This window comes from Physeter macrocephalus, chromosome 19 (assembly GCF_002837175.3).
Source record: "Physeter macrocephalus isolate SW-GA chromosome 19, ASM283717v5, whole genome shotgun sequence".
In the NCBI taxonomy this organism is placed as follows: Eukaryota; Metazoa; Chordata; class Mammalia; order Artiodactyla; family Physeteridae; genus Physeter; species Physeter macrocephalus.
In genome coordinates this window covers 1,267,070-1,290,799 of record NC_041232.1, presented here as the reverse complement: position 1 = coordinate 1,290,799, position 23,730 = coordinate 1,267,070, and the positions used below count along the sequence as shown (strand labels likewise).

General features: G+C 59.4%; 1 protein-coding gene across 3 annotated transcripts; it reads right to left on the bottom strand.

The window, feature by feature from the left end:
- Positions 1–514: 514 nt before the first annotated feature.
- On the bottom strand, positions 515–20,152 carry PRODH (proline dehydrogenase 1). 3 transcript variants are annotated; one of them, XM_024120487.1, is made up of 14 exons: positions 19,880–20,152; positions 15,993–16,201; positions 11,960–11,994; positions 11,440–11,589; positions 9,325–9,389; positions 9,009–9,125; positions 8,505–8,584; positions 7,874–7,955; positions 6,740–6,832; positions 6,505–6,651; positions 5,804–5,979; positions 5,324–5,422; positions 1,125–1,213; positions 515–1,046 (listed from the first exon to the last, which is right to left on the bottom strand). In XM_024120487.1, the coding sequence occupies exons 1-14, from the start codon at positions 20,150–20,152 to the stop codon at positions 859–861; spliced, it is 1,803 nt and encodes a 600-aa protein (XP_023976255.1). In that variant the 3' UTR covers positions 515–858. The 3 variants fall into 3 exon arrangements, with proteins under 3 accessions (XP_023976255.1, XP_054936460.1, XP_054936459.1); XM_055080485.1 differs by adding an exon at positions 16,382–16,593 and having other exon boundaries at positions 515–1,213; positions 19,880–19,947; XM_055080484.1 differs by having other exon boundaries at positions 515–1,213.
- Between the last annotated feature and the right edge of the window lie 3,578 nt (positions 20,153–23,730).

Here is a 23,730-nt window from a genome sequence, read left to right as displayed (position 1 = left end):
CTGTGGTGCCGGTCGTGACCAGGGCCTAGCTAGGGCCCTCGCCTGGGGGCTCTGTGGCCTACAGAGGAATCAGCAGAAGATGCCCCCACCCCCATGTCCCAGAGGCCCCTCCCTGGGGCAAGTCCCAGGGCACTAGGGCCACATCCAGTCTGCTCTGTGGGGCTGTCAGAGCAGCCAGAGCCTGGTGTGGGTCACTGGGGCCCCTGGGGTGAAGGGCACAGAGCAGCAGGAAGGGTCTGAGGATGGGGAAGCACCAAGCCCACTCTGGGGAGTGTGCTGTCTGCATTGGTCTGAGCCCCAGCTGTGGGGTTGGAGGTGAGGGGGTATCCAGTGCCCTGCGTGGCCGGGTCTGCAATACGGCCTGAAGGCAGGTGTTGGTGGGTCCACCCTGCCCAAGGTGTGCCGGGGGCGCGTGAGGCTTCTCGGGCCATCGGAGCCACTCCCTTTGCCACTGACTGCACGTGAGGGCTCTGCAGGGAAGAGCATCGTGGGCCTGGAGTCAAGGGCTCTTAGCTGCAGAAATAGTGGTTTATTGATAGGCCAGCTTCCCCAGCCAGCCACTGCCCACCTGTGGGGCTCAGGGCCCATGGATTGGACCCTGCAGAAGGTGGTTCTTCAGGCCCAAGGTCGTGGGGGTGGGCAGAGATGCAGCCATGCTCACTCACTGGAGGGCAGTTTCTGACAGTTCCCAGCAGCTCTGGCAGGTAATGGACATAGCCCGCACCTGGGTGCCCACGGGGGGGCCAGCGGGGTCTCACAGTTTGGGATGTAAAAGGTGTTGTGTGTGAGGTTGGGGTTGGGCTGTAGCCCTGGGTGGTCGCAGCCCAGGTGAGGATGCGTTGGGACGTGGCCACAGCACTAGGCCGGGCGGTGCAAGAGGCTGCCCGTGAGGAGCCTCCGCTTGAGCTCCTGCCAAAGCAGCTGCCACTCCCTCTGAGCGCCCTTCATGACTCCGCTGTTCTCCAGGGCTCGGCGGGACAGGTAGGGCAGCACCTCCATCACAGGGCCGTAAGGCACGTACTTGTACACGGGGAAGCCTGCCTGTCCTGCACACAGGGGTGGAGGCGGTGAGTCCCAGCGCCTCCGCCCCTGCCCCGCCGCCCCCCACCGGAAGCCCAGCTCACCTAGTGGAAAGCTTATCTGGTCGCACATACCCAGAAGCTGTCCAAAGTACACCTGGCGATCGGCGGGGTGCAGGCCCAGCTCCTCCATCCTGTGAACAGGCAGGGCGGTGAGTAAGACCCTCCCTCCACCCCCAGATCCCCACCCACAGGGTAGGGCGTGGGCATAGGCTCTCTCCTGCATAGACCAGGCCTCTTCCCTGCTGCTGCTGCCTCAGCCCAAGGCCACCAAGTGCCCCCCCTTCCCCAGCCAGCCTCCCTCTTGCTGTGCTTGCTCCCCGATGGCCCCTTCCCTGCTGCCCACTATGACCCAGCAAGGCAGACTCACCCAGTGGCCAGCCCTTGGTGTGGCCTGGGAAGCTCTCAGCCCTCCCACCATCCCCTTCTCAAACCCCTCAGAGTTCCGTTGCCTCTGTGTTCCCAGCCCTGCGACCCCACCTCCAGCTTCTCATCCTCCCCTTGCTGGCTGCCCTGTCCATTAGGCAGTCACCAGCTACTGGTGGCAGCTGAACCTCTGGAAGGCGGGTGGTCTGAATCGAGGTGCACTGCAAGTGTCAAACACACGGGGGCTTTTGAAGACAGTGTGAAAACTGAATGCAGAGTATCTCACTGTTTTTCTGAAAACATGTTTAAATGGTACTATTTTGGATATGTGGGGTTAATTAAAATGTATATCAAAATTTTCTTTTTTTTAACATGGCTATGAAATATTTGGGGTTAATAGATGTGGCTCGAATTTCTATTAGTGCTACTCAGACGTTGAGGTGGGGGCCCCCAACTCTGTCCACACCCTCTCCTATCCTCACACCGCCCCTCGTAGGATCTTTAAAAAATTCCCAGGGTTTGAAATATCTATGCATTGATGATTCCCACGTTTTTACCTCTGGCTTCCTGCACGTGCAGATACAGACTCAGCCTATCAGCACCAGCACTCTATAGCCCGCCCCCAACCTTCCACCCCACAGGGCGTGTTCAGCCTGGGTCCTCACACCCACCCAGGCTACAGGCTGGGCCTGTTGGTCCCCATCCCTGCACCTGGAGCCCCCCTCCCTTCTCCTCACTGTCTCAGGGCCCCACCCCAGGCTCCTAGGGCACTTAGTGCCTCTCACCCTGGGCCTCCACATGAGGGGCATCCCAGACCGTTTCTCTCCTTCCCCCAGGGCTAGGCTCCAAGATCGGGGCCCCAGTCTGCACCGTGTTGCCCTGGTATCCAGCTTACATGTCTCTGTCCCCCGTGAGAGCAGGGCTGCCACAGTGTTGCTGCCTGATGGTGGTGGGAACACTCATGTGGCGTCCTGCAAAAACTGACCCCTCCCCTGCTGCTGCCTCTTCCCTGCCAGTGTCCATGCCTGCTGCCATGTGACGGTAGCTTCGCCCAGCACAGAAAGAGGCTCTCTCCATCTGGCCGGCAATATCTGGGCTGGGCATGACTTCCTTTAGCCAACAGAACGACAGCAAATGTGACATGGGCAGAGGCTTGCCCCCTCCAGGGCTTCTGGTAGCCTAAGACCACCTGTGGAGAAGCCTAAGCTGGCCTGTAGGACACCCGACATGTGATGCAGTGCCCTTTGCTGTCCCAGCCACAAATGAGGCCGTTTAGGGCCAACCAGACCCCATGTGACCACGGATGCAGGATGGGCCCCAGGCAAGGCCAGCAGAAGCAGCCCGAAGCAGAGCCCAGCGCACACTGCTGGCTCACAGAACATACTGTGTTCAGGCCTCTGAATTTTGGGTTGGTTTGTTAACTCAGCCAAAGCTAACCTGACTGAGGTCTCTAATGTGTGGCATCACAGGCCCACACTGCTGCCCCTGGGAAGACCAGCCCAAGGTGTTCAAGGCTCTGTGGCCCCTGGAGCAGGTGCACAGGACCTTGGCCTGGCATGGGCTGCGGAGCCTGTGAGATGGGCAAGAACTCAGCTGGCACTCGGCATGGGGGGAGCCGTGTCTAGGGCAGGAGGCCACCGTGGCCAAGATGGGGAGGTCACACATGCTCCCAGTGGCAAGATCCAGAAATCAGGTGAAAGGAAGCCCTTCTGAGGGCAGGTTATACCTTTAGACGTTTCACTGTCCTCACCTAGTCAGTCTGAGTGGACTAGCCTGTGACCAAAACCTAAAACGGGGCAACCACAGGCTGCTGAGATGGTGATGGAAACCTCAGGAGGTAGGCACTGCCAGGCAGGGGCCAGGGCCTCTCTGTGCACATCGCCTTGGGGTGGACCCTGGTGCCGGACAGACCACCTTTGATCACGGTTCCATCACAGAATTGTACTTTTAAGCCTAAGTGAAAGCCAGCTTTTAAAATTTTCAACTCAGCCCTGTGTTCCTTCAAAAGTCAAAGAAGCCAGAACTGGGGCTTCCCTGGTGACACAGTGGTTAAGAATCTGCCTGTCCCGTGAGCCATGGCCGCTGGGCCTGTGCGTCCGGAGCCTGTGCTCCACGGTGGGAGAGGCCACGGCAGTGAGAGGCCCGCGTAGCACAAAAAAAAGAAAAAGTAAAAATTTTGGTCTTCCCTGGTAAGAAAGAAAAAAAGAATCTGCCTGCCAATGCAGGGGACACGGGTTCAAGCCCTGGTCCTGGAAGACCCCACATGCCGCTGAGCAACTAAGCCTGTGCGCCACAACTACTGAGCCTGCGCTCTAGAGCCCGTGAGCAACAACTACTGAGCCCGCACGCCTAGAGCCTGTGCTCCGCAACAAGAGAAGCCACCGCAGTGAGAAGCCTGCACACTGCAACGAAGAATAGCTCCCGCGCACTGCAACTAGAGAAAGCCTGCACACAGCAACGAAGACCCAACGCATGCAGCCAAAAATTTAAAAAAATAAATTAAAAAAAAAAAAGAAACCAAAAGTAATCTTCCCCGAGCACAAAAGGTGTCCCTGGCCATCCCACGTCCAGGGATAGGATGGGGTGTCCAAGGAGGCCCCAGGGATGGAGGGAAGAAAGTGGAACATTCCACCCAGCTAGCATGCCAGTCAGAGCCAACCACCAGCAAGGAAACAGCCTGACCCCAGCCCAGCAGGACTCCAGAGGGAGCCTCGACACAGTCTGCCCTCCACCCGGTAGCCTCACTGGCCTCAGTGCTCCTGTTCACAGCCAGGCAGCTCCAAGTGCAGAGCATTAGAAATCGTGGCCTTTAGTTGCAGTTTCACACCATGAAAAAGCAGCCCCAGCGTGAGAAGGACAAGCACGACATTAATGGTTTAGGACGACCAGAGTCACCCTCCAGCAGAGCCTGCAAGTGCCTCTGGGTGCACGCCCTGCACCTTCACTAGTCAGCCCAAGCCTTGGGCTTGGGGTGCCCACTGTAGGAGGGGGGACCCCTGCCTTGCTCCTGGGGAAGGCAAGGGCCGGCAAGGCCACTGCCTGCCCAGCTTCCTGTGGCGGGGGAGGGGGAGCTAGGACCCCTGCTGTGGTCCAGTTTGGGTTAAGATATGAGATAGGGCATCCCTGGTGGCGCAGTGGTTGAGAGTCCGCCTGCCGATGCAGGGGACACGGGTTCGTGCGCCGGTCTGGGAAGATCCCATATGCCGCGGAGCAGCTGGGCCCGTGAGCCATGGCCGCTGAGCCTGTGCGTCCAGAGCCTGTGCTCCGCAACGGGAGAGGCCACAACAGTGAGAGGCCCGCGTACAGCAAAAAAAAAAAAAAAAAAAAAAAAGATATGAGATAAAAGAACGCGGTGATTGGAAATTCCCTGGCAGTCCAGTAATTAGGACTCGGTGCTTTCACTGCCTGGGGCCTGGGTTTGATCCCTGGTCGGGGAACTCCCAGAACACGGCCAAAAGAAAAAAATGTATATTTATTTCACCTCATTCCTATATCTGACTTATAAGGATGCGCCATGGGGCAGGCGTTTAAAGAGAAAACAGATTATCTTACGTTCTAAACACAGTTTAAAGTGTTGAGAAATTGTTTATAAATGAGGGGACACATCTGAGGGCTCCAACGTTTCACATTTAAATTTCACCTAATGAAATTTATTTTTTAATTTGAAACTTTAGTAAGTCTGGTATTAATGTTAAAAACCCAAGTAACTGCAAACAGCCTTTTGGCTACTGCAGCACAACGCCCAGCCAGCCTCGGGGGGTCTGGGGGCCCTAAAGCCGCCACTCCAGCTCGTCCCACAGATGTCCCCCCAAAACCCACTGCCTGCCCACACTTCCTGCCCACCCAGGAGTGCCCAGCGGGAAGGGGGCGGGGCCAACCTGCACAGCGTGAAGCGTACGGTGTCCTCATTGTGCGAGGCCACCATCACTGCGGCCCTGGCGTTGTGCTTCAGCTCCTCCAGGACGTAGTTGAGGCACCTGGGGAGGGTGACGCATGAGTCAGGCCTGCACAGCCTCTGCAGGGGCAGAGGCAGAAGCAGGTGCAAAACAGTGGACGATCCTGGCGTGGAATTAAAAAGCAAACAGGCCTCGTGCCATTTGGGGAGGGCTGCCGGGGTACAGCTCTCATCTTTATCAACTCAGGCAGTTCAGTAGACTTTTATATTAAAAAAAAACAAAACACCTTAATGGTTTTAGAAAAAGTAAAACAAAGGCAGAGGAGGCATTGGTTCTGACCCCCGGGTTGCTCCCACGTTGGACAGGGTCACGTCGGGTCAGCTCCAGCCCCTTCCCGGTTTCTCCCCTCTACCCCGCCCCCAGGAAGCTCTGAGGCTCCGGGAGCCAAAGAGGGCAGCGCACCTGTGGTACATGGTGTTGGTGGCCTCGTACGTGGGGTTGATAGGGTCCTCATACCCAATCTCCAGGGCGCGGGCACGTTCCTGGGCCATGTATGCGCCACGCACCAGCTTGGCCCCGAAACACCAGCCCTCTCGGCGAGCCAGCTCCACATCCAGAGTGACATTGTCATAGGTGTCCTGTGGGCCGAAGCCGAAAGTTGAGGATGACCAGGATGAGCCCCCTTCCAGCCTGCGTCCCATAGGGCCTCCCTGGGGCCCGGGCGCCCCCCAGTGTATAGTGAGCAGGGGCACCGGGGCCAGCAACTGTGGTGACTTAGGGGCTGTCAGCGCCTGCCTGGACCCCACGCACCCACTTCCCCTTGTCCCTGCAGCCCCTACACCCACCCCACCCTGAGTCCTCCAAACACCTGGCTGGTCCCCGAGCGGCCGCCAGTTTGTGCTCAAGGGTCCCTGAGGCACACGCATGAGCCTGGGGAGGGGCCCAGAGCCTTCATCAGACCCTTAGAGGGAACCAAGCTAAAAAGGGCGGGAGGAAACAGTCACTCGAAATCTGGCAATTAAGGCACGTTACGTGGACTCCAAAAGCTCCTTCATCGTCCTCCTGCCCCTTCAGCACCCTGTCTGGGGCCTGAGGCCCAGAGGACGGGTCTGCCGGCAGCTGGTCATGGGGGCCTGTCTCCCCGCGGCAGACGCTGGGCGCACCTTGAGGTAGCACTGGTACGTGTTGAAGATGAGTGGCCTCTCCACGTTGAACCTGCGCTGCATCTCCAGCGTCAGGCGGCTGATGGCCGGCTGGAAGTAGGTCTGCTCGGCGTCCACCATCAGCCGCACGCCCACCTCGCTGGCTTTCTGAGGGCCACAGCGGGGAGAGAGGGTCTGTCTGGGGCCCGGGTGACACGGGTGCCCCCCCACCCCGGCACATCCCAGGGTCCTCGACCTTGGCCAGGACGTCCATCCTCTGCAGCATCCTCGTCATCTGCCGTTCCTCCTCCTCAGTGAACCGTGACAGCAGGGGCTCCAGCTGTCCTGTCTGAGGGGGCAGTGCAGTCAGGCCACGGCCGGGCTCCAGACCTGGGATCTCGAGGCCAGGGCTCCCCCCATCCCGTGGGCAGCCTCTCGTCCCTGGTGCAGGGCCTACCGATACCCAGTGCCTGGTGCCCAGGACCAGTGGGCCTCATCACCGCGCCCCGTTCTCCACATGCCACCCTGTTTGTGCATTAAGGTCAGTGTCCTGTCCAGGGTCCCGCCGGCCACACAGAGTCCCATAACCGCGCTACCCGCCAGCACACCCTTCCTCACGGGGCTGGCTGCCCCAGGTCAGGCCCGCACCCCAGGAGTCGGCTCCCACGGCCTCCACAGGATCCTCACGATGGGTCCCCCTTCTGTTCCTGCGCAAAGTGCAGGAAGTGACCCTTGACCCATCCAATCACCTGGAAAGACTCAGCTCCTAGCAGGCAGAGGACATGGAGGAAGAACTGTGCTTACAGGCAGACTTGGCTGGCCACACAGCACAGACTGACATGCAATAAGGGGACGGAGGCATCGGCCCCAGATGGTGGCACTCAGGGCACCGGGCAGGTCAGCAGTAGGCACCCACCCTGCAGGCCCGTGAAGCACGGGGGGCCCTCTGCTTGCCCTGCTTGCCCACTAACACTGCCCAGGGCACTCCCGGTGAGGCCTCGAGCACACCCCTCCTGTCGCCAGGCTGGAGCTTGTGAAAGGCAGCGTCTGTGGGGTGTTTCCCACGGCACCTCTGCTGCTTCCTCCCATCCCAGCTCAGGGGCGCGCTCAAGCATGGCCACAAATACCTGGTCACCCTCCCAGGGGCAGGTGGAGTCTCATTCTTCTCCCTCGAACCCAGGCCAGTCTAGCAACTCCCTTTTAACAAACAGCACTGGGCAGAAGGGACGGCGTGGGTCTCCTGAGGCTCGACTAGAATAGCTGACAGCTTCCGCCTGGCTTGTGGGGACCCAGCGCCACTCTGAGGAAGCCCTGGTGGTGTGAGCGGGGACCCTCCGTGATAACCCTGCGAGAACCGTGAGGTGGGGGGCACGGACGCGCACAGCGTCACCTGCATGTTGGGGACCACCAGGTGCTTGGAGAGCTCAGTCCTGCTGTCAATGAGGCTGCCCCAGTCCAGCAGGTCCAGGGTGCTGTGGGAGAAGGCGTGTCGGCATGTGGACACGCGGCCTCACCACGGCCCCAAACCAGCCCCCTCCCTGCAAGAGCACCCCCAGACCCAACCCCACAGAACCCGCCTCAGTGCTCAGTTTTGAAAGACTGGTAAAATGTAAACACGGTCCTCTGTTTAAAAAACAGAAACCAAAACATGAATATTCTTACATCAGGGCCGAGACCACCCAGGCCACATCAGGCTCAGGGAAGAGCTGGACACGGGAGACCAGGCAGGAGGGGACGCCACACTGCCGCCAGCCCCCAGCTCCTCACAATGAGGCTTGGGACCCTCCGGAATCTCAGCTGCCCTCACCCTTCACCTGCCTGCCAGATGAGTCCTGGGACGGCTGGGTCTGGTACCCTCACTCCACAGTCCAAATAATTCTGTAAGAAGCCCTAGAGTTCGAGGGGTCCCCATGCCCTGGAAGAGGGCAACCAGGATTGGGAGAAGCCGTTGGGGCTCAGCCAGAACCTTGGCTGACCCAGGGCGGCCGCTCCCGAAATCTCAGCCTGGGGGCTACTCTTACCCGGACACGCCAAGGGTCTCCACAGTGAACCAGTTCTCAATCTCCATCCGGGACGCGATGCCCATCTTCACCACGCTTTCCTTCAGAAGCGAGAGAGCGTTGGTCCCACTGCCATCTCCCAGCCCTGCTCAAGAACTTCTCCTGCCCCTGCCCGCTGGTCTGTGATGCTAGGCTGACTTTATTATGCCAGTACTGAGACTGGCTACACTTCTGCCTTGGGTTTCTGCTCCAGAGATGGTCTCTCCCCGCTGCCCACCGCCCCACACCTGCCCATCCCTGCGGGTCCACAGAGCTCGGCTACTGGCAGGGCCAGCCCCCCTCCAACCCTCCCACCCAGCACATCCTCCATCTCTGCTCAGATTCCCTCCCCACCGACCCAGCAGCTGGGGGCTGGGCAGCAGGCCCTGGGAACCCACCTCGGACACCGCCTGGCCAATTCCTCCTGGGCAGGGCTCCTCCCCGGCCCACCCCCTTCTCACACCCACCGCGGAGGGGCGGCCCCACCTGCAGTGCAGCCACCTCCAGCTTCGTGTCCATGGCAGCCAGCCCGGCCTTGCCCTGCTCTGCGGCCATTTGGTGGAAGAACTGTCTCCACTTGGTCAGCACATCTGAGAACTGCAGCTGCAGACGCGGGCCTGAGCTGCCATCCCAGGCGCACACCCGGCCCCCTCCCAGGACCCCCGTGTAGCCCGAGCCACCCCATCCCGCCCGTGTGCCTGGCTCCCAGGGCCAAGGCACCAGCACACGAGCTTTCACTTAACGCTCACGGCAGCCCCAAGTTCTTACAAACTCCCTGTGGGTGGAAGGTTTTGACGCTTACCAGAAACTGGGGTCTCCCCAGTGCGGTGAGCTTAATGGCTGAGAAGCCATCCTCGCTGGCGCCACCTGTGAGAACCCACAGGAAGAGCCATCAGTGCTGGGGGGTGTGTGGGGGGGACCCTGAGCCTGCGCCCGGAATCTGTGCCACTCAAGAGTTAGGACACTTCTTGGGACGTCCCTGGTGGCGCAGTGGTTAAGAAGAAACCGCCTGCCAGTGCGAGGGATGCGGGTTCGAGCCCTGGTCCGGGAAGATCCCACATGCCGCGGAGCAACTAAGCCCATGCACCAAAACTACTGAGCCTGCGGTCTAGAGCCCGTGCTCCGCAACAATAGAAGCCACTGCAATGAGAAGCCTGCGCATCGCAACAATGAGCAGCCCCTGCTCGCTGCATCTAGAGAAAGCCCGCACGCAGCAACGAAGACCCAACACAGCCAAAAATAAATAAATTAAATAAATAAATTTATTTTTTTAAAAACTATAAAACATTGCTGAGAGAAGACTTAAATAAATGGAGAGATATGCCATTTTCATGGGTCAGATACTCAGTATTGTTAAGTCATCAGTTCTCTGCAAATTGATTTATAGATTCAATGAAATTCCAATCAAAATCTCAGAAGGGTTTTTTTGGTTGAAATTGAAAAGTTGATTTTTAAAATGATATAGAAGGGCAGAGGGAGAAAGCCCGCACGCAGCAACGAAGACCCAACACAGCCAAAAAGAGAAAAAGAAAAAAAAAGAAGAAAAGAGTTAGGACACTTCTCATTGACATATGACAGACTTCAGGAGGCAGGCAGTGGCCGTTCTTCCTATTAGTTACCTACAATACATGGTACTGGGTCTACCTTGCACCTGGGTCTACCTTGCACCTGGGCCCTGAGACCCCCAGAGCACAAACAATCCAGCCACCCAATGAGACGGTGCAGTGGCACCAGCGCATCTTTCCTACCTCGCCCACCAGGCCCGAGCAGGCCCACGGTGGCCATGCTTCCCGGGCAGGCCGCCTGGCCCTCAGAAGCAGCTCTGGTGGCTGCCTGGCAATCTCAGGCCGAGGGGGGTGGCAACAGGAGGGGAGAGCCCACCGAGGACCCAGACGCCTGGGCTGGCTGACCACCCATGGCAGAAGGACAACGACCCTACGCAGCCCGCAAACACCCTGCACTCGGCTGCTCTGGATGCCCCACCATGCAGGTGGGAACCAGTGACTCAGCAGGGTTTGAGTTTGCCACATGGGTCCAGGAATGCAGTGGGCAAAGGAGCTGGTGAGACCTGCCCACTCAATCCCTGCCCGTTTCCTCTCCGATGCCCTCAGCATCCGGGGCTGCCCCTGGGGGGTTCACCGAACACAGAAACGCCCAGCAGAGCACAAGCTGGAGGCAGAAGGCACTCAACCACCACCCTCATTCTCTCCTCTGGCTTCTGGAAGCCCACGACACACATCTTTGCTTCTGTGGGGCCCTCCCCGTCTGTCTGCCCCCAGGCAGAGTGGGCAGGGAACCAAGAAGACGCCCCTAGCACTGGACACTGGGCAGCCGGAGTCTGCCTGACCGCCCGGGGTGCCCAGCGCTGCTCCTAGGAGGCTGCCTCTGGGCGTTGCTCGCTCCCACTCCTTAAAGTGTTCAGAAGGTGTGGGACCCACTAACAGGAGGGCTGCTGGGGACCTGATGGACGCTGAGGCCTCTGTGACCTCCCAGCTTAACTCACCTCCCTAGCAGGTGTTCCCACCCAGAGGCCACGCGGGGAAGAATTCTGTTAATGAGGACGTGGCACCAGCTCCCGAAATGGTGTGGCCCTCGGCAGAGCCAGGGGTCATGTGACAAGAGTCAAGCCCCTGCCTGGGACTGGGGGCCACTTGGCCCACTGACAGGCCCACATCTGGACACCTGGTACCCGGGAGCGGGGAGATGCCCTCCTGCAGGCAGCCAGGCTCCTCAGGAAGGAGCTGGACTCAGGTGTGAGCCCAGGTCATCCTCACGACCAAGGCCACAGAGGTGGGGATGGAGCCCTGAGCAAACACTCGGGGCCCGGCCTTGTGTTCCCACACCAGCATCTCCTCGAGCGGAGGTCAGCCCAGGCTGGGCCTGGCGGGCGGCATGCCAGCGACAAGCAGGGCCCCACCTGAAGCCTCGATGCAGCGCAGGAACGTCTCCATGTGGCTGTCACACTTGGCTTCGCTGGCGTAGAAGTAGGTGCGGGCGCTGACAACGCCATCCCTGCGGTCTCCAAATGCCCGGTGGGCCTGGAACTGCTTCTCCCTCTTACTGGTGCCTGGAGAGGTGGGCGTCCGGCCTGAGCCACCTCCCCACCCCACCAAGCCCCCATCCCGCCACCAGCGCTGCACTCCAGCTCCAGCCCCCCCAACCCCTAGCACACGGCCCCCTGCCTGTGCTACTCCCCAAACCGGCCCGCCCTGGCGCCCACTCTTCCTTCTCCTCGGGTCACCCTAGTCGTGTGGCAAACCCAGGGCAGGAAGGCAAAGCCCAGACCCACCGAGGGCCGAGTGCACTGGCCCCCCAGACGGGCCGTAAGGATGTGTCAGCCACTCAGAACGACAGCCTGGGTGCCCAGGGGCACGGGGAGGAGCCGGGGGGTGCGGGTGGGGAGCGGGCTCGTTCCTGAATGGCTGCCTCCCACTCACCGTGGCCGTCCCTCTCCGATGCTGAGGTACAGGACCTGCGGGAGGGAAGAAGAGGGAGAGGGTCGCGGTCACGCCACCTCAGCTACAAGTGACAAAACGCATCCCATTGAGGAGGCACAGGTGGGAGGAAGTAGAGGCTGAGCCCTACCCTGACCCAGGAGGGCTGAAGAGGAAGGCAGGGTCACCTGGCCAGGTAAGAGTGACTCACATCACCCCACCCGCCCCCGGCCTCCGGGGTCACCTTCTCTGAGCCTGGCAGCCTACAAGCCCTGCTCCGGAGGAACCTGGGTCTCCCCCTGGGTGAGGCCCCCTCCCTACAATGGGTGAGGAGGAAGTAAAGCGATACACAGCACAGGGCATGGGTAGGTCCTTGAGGCCGGCTAGCCATGACCCTTTCCTGTGAGGAAAAGGCGGGGCGCGGGCCAGTCAGGGCTGAGGATGGTGGAGAGAGGGAAACCACCAGCTTCCTGATCCCCAGAGCCAAGGAGCGGGGCCCCTTGCTCTGCCCCCTACCCACAGCCGGCCCCACCTCCACCCGCGCTCCTCAGGATTATTTTCAAACCAGCAACCACAATTTATTTTTTTAATGCAAACCCTCCCCTGGCCTCCCCTGGCCATCATACCTGAATATACCCAGTCCTCATGAGGACAGGACAGAGAGGGCACCTGTAAGGCCAGACCCAGGCCGCCCCACAGCTGTGGTCCACTGAGGTGGAGGCATGACATGGCACCCGCCATCTGCACCGAGGCAGGGGCCTCATCCCGCGGTTGGCAGCTGCGGGAGGCTCGGGCCTGCTCTGTCACCACACAGCCCATAACCTGCAGGTATCCACCTTCTAGGCAGACTGCCCTCCACTGAGGGGACACCACTACCCAGAGGCCCCCAGGGGCCCGGGGCCATGTGATGGTCCCAATTAGCATTTCCACAGCTGGCCTTCTACCCTCCAAGCCCCAGCCCAGCTCCAAAGGCACAGGGGAGCCAGCCGGCCACACAGCCACATGATCAGGGGGCAGCGGCCTATCCCAGAGCAGAGAGTACTTAGCATGTGCAGGGCTGCACTCTTGACCAGGCCCGGCGAGTGGATCACGAGGAGACAAAGATGGCAGTTACCAGGCCGGGGGGAAGGGGAGTGTAGTGTCACCATGAAGAGAAGAGCATGCTCTGTATACACACACACACGTGCAGACACATGTGCACACATGCACACACGTGCAGACACATGCGTGCACATATAAGTGCACGGCCCAAGATGTGGAGGAGGGAATGGAGTGCCCCCGGGGGCAGGGGGCAGGAGAGGACCGCAGGACTGACCCAGGGGCTTGCAGGAGTGGCAGGAAGACCCCAACCATCCCCTCAGCCACCTCCAAGCTCAGTTCTGCATCAGGTAATTTGTTGGCTGGACACCTTTTAGAAAAAAGTGAAAAGTGAGGGGAGACCACGCCGGCTGCCCTCACACCAGCTCTCCCCTGGTGAAACGCAGGAGGCAAGAGAAGAACACAGAAAAGCCTGTGGGCCCCCAGGCCCTGGCTCCAGGCAGCACCCAAGACACTGCGCACACCAGTGCCGAGGAGCAGCCTCCACCCTGGGGACCAAGGCCCAGGCCTCGCCCCTGGCCAGCCCTGGGTTTGCACAGCCAGGACACACACACCTGCTGGCCACACTGTCCCCAGCCATCCTCATCACGACCTCATCACAGCCAATTGTCAAGAGGAGCCCAGCCCTGCACCCTCTCCCCACGGCCCTCAGCCTGCTGGGGGGACACTGCGAGGCTCCTCTCCTAGAGTTAGGTTCCTGGCCTCTGCCTTCTAACAAGTGTTCTGGGAAACACCATCCCACCCCCTCCCTGGATGGCTATTCTCCCTTCTGCACCTCCGGCCTCCTACCTCCTGCTTCCTAACCTGGGGAAGCCCCCCGGACGCCCTCCTCCCAGGGCCACGTCCTTAGGGCACCTGCTGGGCCTCCTGCATGTTCAGACGCCCCCATCTTTTCTGTGCCTCTTATGGTTATGCCTGGGGCATGGCCCCACCACCTGCGCTCGCTCCCCGCCCCACCCTACTCCACTCCTGTGGCTTTAACTTGGGGCAGTGGCCTCTACATCATTCCCCAGAGCAAGGTCTAGGGGCCTGTGACCCCTCCGTTCCCAACACGGGGGCTCCTGATGGAGAATGCTTGGCATCTCGATGGCATGGATGTTCGATCAGTGCCTATGAGCCTGGTTCTGCACCCTCAGCCAGGCTCCACCGAGCACACAGGGCTGCCTGGCAGCAGCCCTGCCACTGGCATCGGTCGGCAGCCACCACATTAGGACAGGAAGGGACTGCCGTTCACGTCCCAAAGCCCACAAAGCAGGGCTCCTGCAGGACAAGGGGCACCAACAGCAGGGTGGCCCAGGGTCACAGGCTCCAGTGCCCATGGTAGGGCAAAGCCAGCCCTCCTCCCAGTGCTCCCCTGCAGGGCAGGGAGGAAGCCAGGCAGATTGCCCTGGGAAAGAAGTCTTTTCATACCAGAGAGAGAAAATCCCATTGTGAAACTACCAGCCCTCACCCAGACCCAGTTGGGATACAGCCCATTAGTTATTCAACAGGCAGCCTCAGGGCAGGCTGCAGCCCCAGCCCACAGCCCCTCTAGGAACACCGGGGTGCTGAGCTGGAGAACCCCGCCTTCAAGACAGCAAATCGCGAGGCAGGGGCTTGGTTCCCCAGGCCAATCCACCAGCAGCTCGGCTGGGACATTCCGTTCCCAGGGCAGGAGCCTCATGTGACACCTTCCCTCCCCTCCCGGCCCCTCCCCACCCTGTCCCTCCCCAGGCCAGAGCAAACACCAGAGCTTGAGACAGGGCAGGTTACTCAGCAAGCCTGTCCCAAGCCTCACATGGTCAGGCGCGGCTGCTGTCAGGACTTAGGGGCCCAGATGCCAGCAAGGGGTGGAAGGGTGCAGGCACCAGCCCAGGAACTAGGCGTTTTGCAAAGAAAGGGCTGGTTCTGCCTGGATCTCCCATGAGGCTCCTACTTCAGGAAGCAGAGGGTGAAATGGTCCTCGAGTTCTGTCCTATGGCCCAGGAGGGTGGGTCGGGGGATGCCCATCTGTCCCCATACTCACTGCCCAGAGAACGGGCCCTGCAGCCAGTTGGTGACCTCGGCAGGAGCCACTGGGCTCGCCTGCCACATGTGTGCTCCTGGCAGCACATTCCCTTTTCCTCGGACCCCCAGGCAGTCTGCACACCCATCAGGTGGGGCCCACCTGCTAATCAGGAAATCATCTCAGGGGCCAGGCAAGGGTGGGACAGTGGGACCGGCCCAGTAGGTCAGAATCCCCAGAAAAGATGCTGCAGGAGAGCAGGAAGCCAGAGCACCTCCAACACCAGTGTCAGCAATCATATTTTGTAAACTGCCAGGTAGCACCCAGCAGCCACCATTGAGTCACGGCCACTCAATTCTGCCCCTGTAGGGTGAGAGCACTTTGAATTTCATATAATTTTCGCGTGTCACAAAACATTACTCTTGCTTTGTTTCAACCATTTAAAAATACAACAATGGGGCTTCCCTGGTGGCGCAGCGGTTGAGAGTCCGCCTGCCGATGCAGGGGACACGGGTTCGTGCCCCGGTCAGGGAAGATCCCACATGCCACGGAGCGGCTGGGCCCGTGAGCCATGGCCGCTGAGCCTGCGCGTCCGGAGCCTGCGCTCCACAACGGGAGAGGCCACAGCAGTGAGAGGCCCGCGTAACGCAAAAAGAAAAAAATAAAAAATAAAAAAAAATAAAAATACAACAATGATTCTTAGCTTGCAGACTGTACAAAACCAGGCTGATCGGGCTGGGGACCAGAGTTTGCTGACCCCATCCTCGCCCCTCCTCCAGCCTCGGCACACAAGGCCTCGGTGGAAGCCCAGAGCTGTCATCCTCACGGGGCAAGAACACAACCTCAGGCAGACCCAGGAGGGCTGCCGTTAGTCAGGTGGACAGAGCTCTCCCAGCCAGGCCCAGCCCAGCCCCGGTGTGCTGGGGTTGCCAGCAGGTGCCACACGGGCCTTACTCCATCTCCTTGCGTTCGGCCTCCTCGGGGGTCAGGTCCTCCTCCACACCATAGTCCAGGATAGAGCCCACGCCGAAGGCCCTGTTGTGCTGGATCAGGGGCCGGATGGACTCCTGGTCCTCACCAGCCACAAACTGCCCGTAGAAGGTCATCTTCATCAGTCTGTCGAACAACCTTTGCCCCAGAAGTCTCCTGGCAAGACGGAGCAACTGAAAGGTAAAGGGCAGCGGCTATCCTGGGCCACCTGGCCTCCCATGGCCCCAGCAGGACACTCCTGTTTCCCCGCCCGCCCGTCACAAAGCCTTGACGTGCTCTCCCCAGGGCCAAACTCGGCTCATGGCCTTGGTTTTACAGTGACACCACCCGAAGCAGATTGCTTCTCTGCTCACAGTGACTGTCCATGCCCCACTCCTCATGCAGGGTGGCCGGTCCCAGGCGCTGCTCTTGCCTCCCTGCCCTGCACGCTCATGGGTGACCCCAGTGGCACATGGCAGTCGCCTGACTACCACTTGGTGGATAAAGAAGTGAACGGCAGCTCTCTCTGGGAACAGCAGTGGGCGTGTTCATAACATTCTCTGTATCCACACCTCTGCAGGTTATGCTGGGGAAGAGGGGGATTTGGTGTGAGTTTCTAGAAGGTGAGAACCCCGATTTTTCAATGTTTTGTTCACTGCTTATTCCAAGTCCCTAAAACAGTGCCTGGCAAGGGGCCGGCCCTCCAGTGGGTGCTGCACAGATGAACACACAAAACTCCAAGTGAGTATGAGTTCCGCTGGAGAAAGCAGAGGCTAAAAGTGAGCCAGGTAACCACCCACAGAGGTCTGGGAGATGACCATCCACCCGGGACCAGCGGGGACTCAGCACACTCATCCAGGCCGCAGCAGGCCGTGCCCCGGGGGAAGACAGCCTCCCAAACGACTCAGCTTTCTCCTCCAGTCATATCTCACTACACCCCAAATTTCTGCCATCATCATTCAAATGTCCCAAGCAACTGCCTCCTGCCCGACACAATTCTAGGGTGAACAAAACAGATGACGGGCTCCCATCCTAGTTGCAGGGAGACCCAGAAGGAGGGAGGGGCAAGGTACCTCCATGGAATTCAGAATGGGAGTGAGGGAGTGCCGGCCAGGGCAAGGGCGGGAGGTGTTTGCTAACTTAGATCCAGGGTGTGGAGCTTGCCAGGCTAGGAGGTGACGTGGTGCTCCTGCACTGGGGACAGTGGTGGGAAGGAATGAGGTCAAGGAGGGGCGGGGGAGGACACACCCACCATCTGTCTGGGAATTCCCGTGTGTCTACTACCCCCCCACCCCCCCGCTCCCGGCTCCAGCTCCAAGGCAGGAACAGTCTAAGGTTTCTCAAACCCAGTGAATAACAGAACCCCTGTTTTGTGGGGAACATCTCTTGGGATCAGGGTCTCAGGGAGCAATCTCTAGTCTAGGCAAAAGCATGAGTCAGTCACACACCTTCATCCACAAAACAGTCCCAAACAGCCCAAGCCTCTCAAAGGCCGACACACCTGAACCGTGGCTGGCACCCGGACAGAGATGCTTAAGGAGCCGTGCGGCAACACGAGGGTGAAGGTTTCCAGGCCATCACCTCTGTCTGTGCCATGTCTGATTTTATTGCATCTCAATATTTTTATAAAGAAGAATAGAAATGGAAAGTGAAAGTGCCAACCCAGGAGACGGGCAGGCCTCCTTCACCTCACAAGAGCCCTGGCCAGAACTCACGAGTCTGTGGGTCAGAGCACCCTATCAGGAGGAAAAGCCAGGTCTTGGATATATCAAAGTTCACCCCAGAGGCAGGCCAGGCAGAAACAGGGACCTGAAAACCATCACTCAGCTCTGGAAAACCCTGGACATCATACACGTCAATTTTGAGGACTGTCAGAAACACAGTGTGTGTGGAAGTGGGCCAACTGTCTACTCTAGGGCCAGCAAACTTTCCCACCCAGGAACACGTGGTACATAATTTAGGCTGTGCGGGCCACCCAGTCTCTGTCATAACTACCCAACTAGCATGAAAACAGCTCCAGCCAATGCTCATAAAAGGAGCAGGAGCAAGGCTGATGCTGAGATGTGGTCCAGGGGTCATGGGCTGGTGACCTCCCGCTCCCCTCCTGTTCCCCTGTTGTCAGAGGGAACAACAGTGAAGGCCACCCAGGTAACCTGAGCTGGTCACTGACCCTCTCACCCTGGCAAAAGGGAGGCCAGCCTGTCACAGAGGGCTATGGAAGCACATGGTGCAGGGCCGGCAGTTTTAAGCCAACTCCAGAGCAAAACAGCCCCTTTAAAACCATCCTGGCATCAGGCGTGCCCTGGGGTGGCACTACCTGAGACGAGGGTAGCCCTACCTCTTCCCCAGGTAGGAAGATCCTTCGTGGATTTAGAAACTTGCACCAGTTAACACAAACACTGTAAAAGACTCAAAGACATGTCTGCAAAGCAAGGACGGGTAAAGCCGGTTCTCTCGCCTCTCTGACTGCCCCCTTCCCCCACACTATCCTGCACTGGCTCACACCCAAGCACAGAGGCTTTCATCATGGAAGGCCTGAATTTTCTAAACCCTTCTCAAAAAGGCCTGCCTTCGGGCAAGTGCGGGCCCCCACTGGGTCCTGAGCCAATGCCACAGCTCAAACTAGGCTCCTGCAGGCTGACACTCCCTGGGGCATGAGCTGCACAGACCTGCACTGGCTCAGCAGGAGGAATTTTTGCTGCAGGCCAGAGCACAAGAAGGACCAGGTTCTGGTGAGCGGCCCACAACTCTGCAGTCTGGCCTCTGCCTTGTCTCCTCCAGCACCAGGCACCAAGGCCACTGTCACCAGTGGGACCACCAGCAATGACGACAGGGGGAACAGGTCCCACGGAAGGCAGGCAGAGCACACCGCACAGCTACTGGGCTCCTTAAGGATGTCCCCAGGGCACAGGTAGAACACGAGGGGAGCGTGGGAGAAGCCTCCTTACTCCTCCAGGCACCCACAGCACAGTCCCAGTGCACTGGCACTCGCCCCAGGCAGGCACCCAAGGGACGGTGGAGCTGACATGTCCCTCCCACTGTTGCCCACAGTACCCGAGGACCCACAGCTCTGCTGGCTTCTCTGCTGGTTTTGAACCTAGCCCCTTCAGAGCCACCCAACTCTAACTCTGCCCTCATCACCCACCCACCTTGGGTGGCCTCACCTTCACCTATGCCCAAGGTGTGGCTTGGTGCTCCTCCTGGGTCCAGTCTCCCTAGCCTCTGCCCGGAGCTAAGGTGCCCTCAGCACAGTCTCACTGAGAAGTCAACACCCCCTGCATGAAGCGCCTTCAGGACCCTCAGCACCAACTGGACCCTTGCTTTTAAACTGTTCCCAGAATCACCTTGACCAAGAGCGGCTTAGACACTTCTGCTTTTTACTTCCCCAAAGCCCTCACACTGTTCAATGTAATTGTGTTAAAGTTTCAAAAGTCGGATATTTGAGCAGCAAGCGTCCCATTCTCCCTCAACATTGTTCAGAGTGACCATGTCTGGGGATCCCCTGGGTCACAGCGTCCAAGAACTCTGGGGTCCCAGGCTATGAGCCGCTCAATAGGCCAGGCTTCCCTTTGGGCAACATAGACGACACTCAATTTTAAATTTCGGGTGAACACTGTGTACTACTGCAAGCAGCATATAGCTTAATATTTAAACTAATCTTTGTTTTTAGCTGCCAGTAACTGACACGTAGTAAAATTCACGGGCCCGAAAGGGCGTGCAGGAAACACCTTCCTTCCTGACTTCCCGGCCACAGGCGATGCTCCAGAGGCCCCGCTTTCCACTTTGAAACTTCATAACGGCTCCCAGGACCGGCGAAGGCCCGCGGGGCCCTGGCCGCACCCCACCCCCAGCGTCCCCGAGCCCCCGCACACCTGCTCGTGGCGCGCCAGCAGCGCGGGCGAGGCGCAAAGGCGCAGCACCAGCAGGCTGCGCGCCAGCTCCCAGCTGCGCCGGCTCCGGTACGCCTCCTGCGTGTTGCCGAAGTCCACGGCGGGCACTGGCGGCCGCGCGGCCTCGGCCGCCCTGCGCCCCCGCACGGCTTCCAGGCCCGCGGCGTGCTGCTCGCGGGTCGCCGGCGCTGTAGACAGCGGGGCTCGGCGGGAGAGGGCGGAGCGCAGCACGGGAAAGGCTCGCCTAAGACTCATGGCTGTTGTCCATGTGCCCCTGGGCTGATTAAGTACGCGCCGCCAGCCCCGCCCCGCGCTCGGCCCCGCCCTTTCCCGAGAGGCCCTGCCCCGCGCCTGGCCCCGCCCTCGGTCGCGCCCCACCGCACCCCGAGCTCCAGCCTCGCCCTCTCCCCCGGAGGCTCCGCCCCGCGCGTTCCTGAAAGGTGTGGGTCCTCTGGCAGCCCCCGCCCACCGAGCGGCGCCACGTGCGCCTGAACCCCGCCTTCTCAGCTAGTGGCCGCCCCCCCGAGGAGACCGCGCCTACTTGGCTGACCACCCTAGCTCCGCCTGCTCCGCGGGAGGCCCCACCCTCCCGGGAGGCCCCACCCGGGAGGCCCCACCCTCCCCGCCCCCCCCGCACACCCGTACACCTGGGCGCCTCCCTGGGCGTTGAGCTGCAGGAACTCACAGCTGAGACCGGGTCTGCGGAGAATCCGGGAAGGCCGAGCGCGATGCTGCTTCTCTCGTGTAAAGGGGCTTTGGGAAGCCCTCCGTCCTCTCCCCTGGCCTAAGGCTCGAGCGTGGGAAGGAGTCTCCTTAGGGACTTGCCAACTCCGTTCTCTCCCGTCTTTCCGGTCCCACTGCCCACGCAACGGGCAGGCGTGGACCACCAGGCTCCCCTGGGAAGCTCTGCAGCTCCCATGGTTCCAACATGCCCTGCTTCTCCCCTACAGGTCCTGCCTTCTGTACCACCTTTGGGGCTGACAGCAAAGCCCCTGCTTTGCCACCTTCCACCGGCCTCCCTTCACTCCTAAGGGCCTTCAGGGCCTTCCCACCCTCTGTCCCTCTGCCTTGGATTCCCTTCCTTCCAACATCATGCTAGGCCTGCTGTCCCAGCCCCAGATTTCACCTCCTGGGAGGAACCTGTCTTGACCACCCTCCCCATCACTCCCCCTCCCCACACCTGCATCTCCTCAGGATGTTCCTGCACACCCACGGGTGCTGGGTCTGACTGTGTGTGGCAGCCTCACTCCATACCTTGCCCACCTGTTTCACCTGGTTCTCTGGGTGCTCCACGCATCTTGGTGCATTGGACACCCTGACCTGTTTGGCACTTGGGACTGAATAATTGTGCATTGCAGGATGTTTATCAGCATCCCAGGCTTCTACCTGCCAGATGTCAGTAGCACCCCTCCCCCAGACCTTGCTCATGTCTCTTGGGGGATACCATCACCACGCCCTATATTGAGGGAGGCTTCTTGACATTGTCACGGGCCTCCTGCCCCCCTTCCCCCTATTGGAGTTGAAGAGAAAAAGGGAGAGACACAGGGGGCAGGTGAGTCAAGGCCCAGGGGCATGAACTTGGGGGTCCCTCCAGCAGCTCAGAAACTTAGCTCCCCAAGAGTAGGCCAACCTTAACAGCTGTCCATGGCCACCAGACTCTCCCATTTTCCTGTCATGGATAAACTCCCCACCTCCCGAAAACCCTGCAGGGACTCCCCGCTGCCATCTGGACAAGGCTGCTGGTTCAGCCTGGCTCCTCGGGCCCTCAGTGGCCAGGCCCTGCCTACACCCACCTTACCTCTCACCGTGCTAGTCAACCTGCCGGCCCCTCTTCTGAGCTCCAGGTCATTCGCACACTGCTCGCTGCTCTCGGGCACCTGTCCCTCCCCTTGCACCCCAGCCATCTCCCTCCTCCTCCTCCTCCGGGTCCGTTTGGTGGGCACATTTCCAGCTGGGCACCAGCTTGACCACAGCTCCCTCTTTTTGCACTTGACTCCCAGCCACCTGCTGTGTCCCTCCCCAACTGCCTCTTGATGTGTCTACTGAATGAAGGAAGGAAGGAGCATATTTGATGTGGGAAGTTTGATGCCAAGCTCTAGGCTGGTGACTGGGTTGGAGACATCCTCCAGGCCCCGCCCTGAATCCTGAGTCGCCCTGGACCACACCCAGCCCTTGCCTAGCACCCTGGCTCCTGCTTTACAGGCAGACACCCCGTTGGTGCCATGTCTCTCCTCTGCTGGGCACACAAAGCTGGCCTGGGCTGCGTTCCCCCAAGAGCGTCTGCACCTGGTTACCAGGATTGGACCCAGGTTCCCAGCCCTCAGCATCATGTGTCAGGACAAAGTGCAGCTGAGCAGTTCTGTGGGCACCTGGTGACGCACACACCAATCGGTGTTGGTACTTAGTCCCAGCTGACACACAGCGCTGGAGCTGACCCTAACCCCAACCCTTCCCACCAGCAGCCAGTACTGCGCTTGGCCCATCTTCAGGATAATCTTGTTGATCTCATCTGCCCCTACCAGTGATCTCCCTCTAATGCACTCGTATTAGGGGCCAGGGTGGGGGGTACCACAGCAGCCCCGGCTGTGCCACAGCTCACTGCACTGATAGTGAAGAATGCTGGTAATCATCCACATCACACACACTTTTGGCAAAATGACTGTGCATGTGAAATGCCAGGTCAGCTTGTGGGCTGACCTTCCCATGCACCTGTCCTCCGACATCTCCATCCCTGCTCTGACTCAGGGAATAGAGGGTGGAGTCTAAGCCAAAACACAGCTGACAAGGTCAAGGCAAGGTCCAGGCAAATCTCACAGACCAGGCAGCACAGTCGTGATCAGTGCTGGGCCCAGCCTGGTACCGCACCGCAGCCAGGGACAGTGCCCAGGGGCATGTTCAGCCCTGCCTCCTGTGTGGGAGGTCACACTGGGTTCCTTGCCTCACATCAGCACTGGATTCCTGTCCTCCAGCTCAGGAGACTGAGCCAGATCTGAGAAGGCCAGATCTCTGGGGTCTTTGCCATGTGGCAGTCACCTGCTGGTCACACCTGGATGAGGGCCAGTCAGCAAGGGCTCCGAGGAGGAAGCAGCTGGGCGACAGACCCTAGTGGACGGGTCTGTCCCACTCAGTGGACTCACCCACCTCAGGACAGTCACTGACCCACTTTTGCCGCAGTCGTGTGGCCCGGCTCTTCCCAGAGAGCACACCCTCTGAGTTCCCCCTGTGCCTCGTCTCCTACGGATACCTGGTAAAATGTTTGTTTTCACCTCATTGGTGAGCATGACATTGGAACTCTGGCAAAGTTATTATTTTGCCATGGGCCTCTTACCCGTATTTCCTGAAATATTTGTCTTGCCGAATCATGGCTCCCCATTAGAACTCATTCTAATTTATTACAGTTTGCTGCTTGCTCTATACCCATTTTCACTGATATATTTGCTCTGTCTGCACACAGAGGAGTTCATTCACATTTGTTTAATTTGGGGATTGTCTTTCTGTTATCAGCCTGCACCAAACACAGGCCAGTATTTGCCCCGCCGGAGCGTAAATTCCCTCATGGGCACATCATCCCCTTATCCACTCCCTGCCAGTGTTCGTAGACTCTGCCCGAGCTCTGTTTAACTCTGTGATTTTAGTCATTGTTTTTCAGAGCTAGTAAAATATGATTGCATTCCCTGACATTAAGATTGTCTGCTTAATCTCAGAACACGCTGCTGTGTTTATGTGGATGCCATCACTCTTTACCACACAGGCCGCTTTGTCTGGTGACTTTCTTTTGTTTTTTTTTGCGGTACGCGGGCCTCTCACTGTTGTGGCCTCTCCCGTTGCGGAGC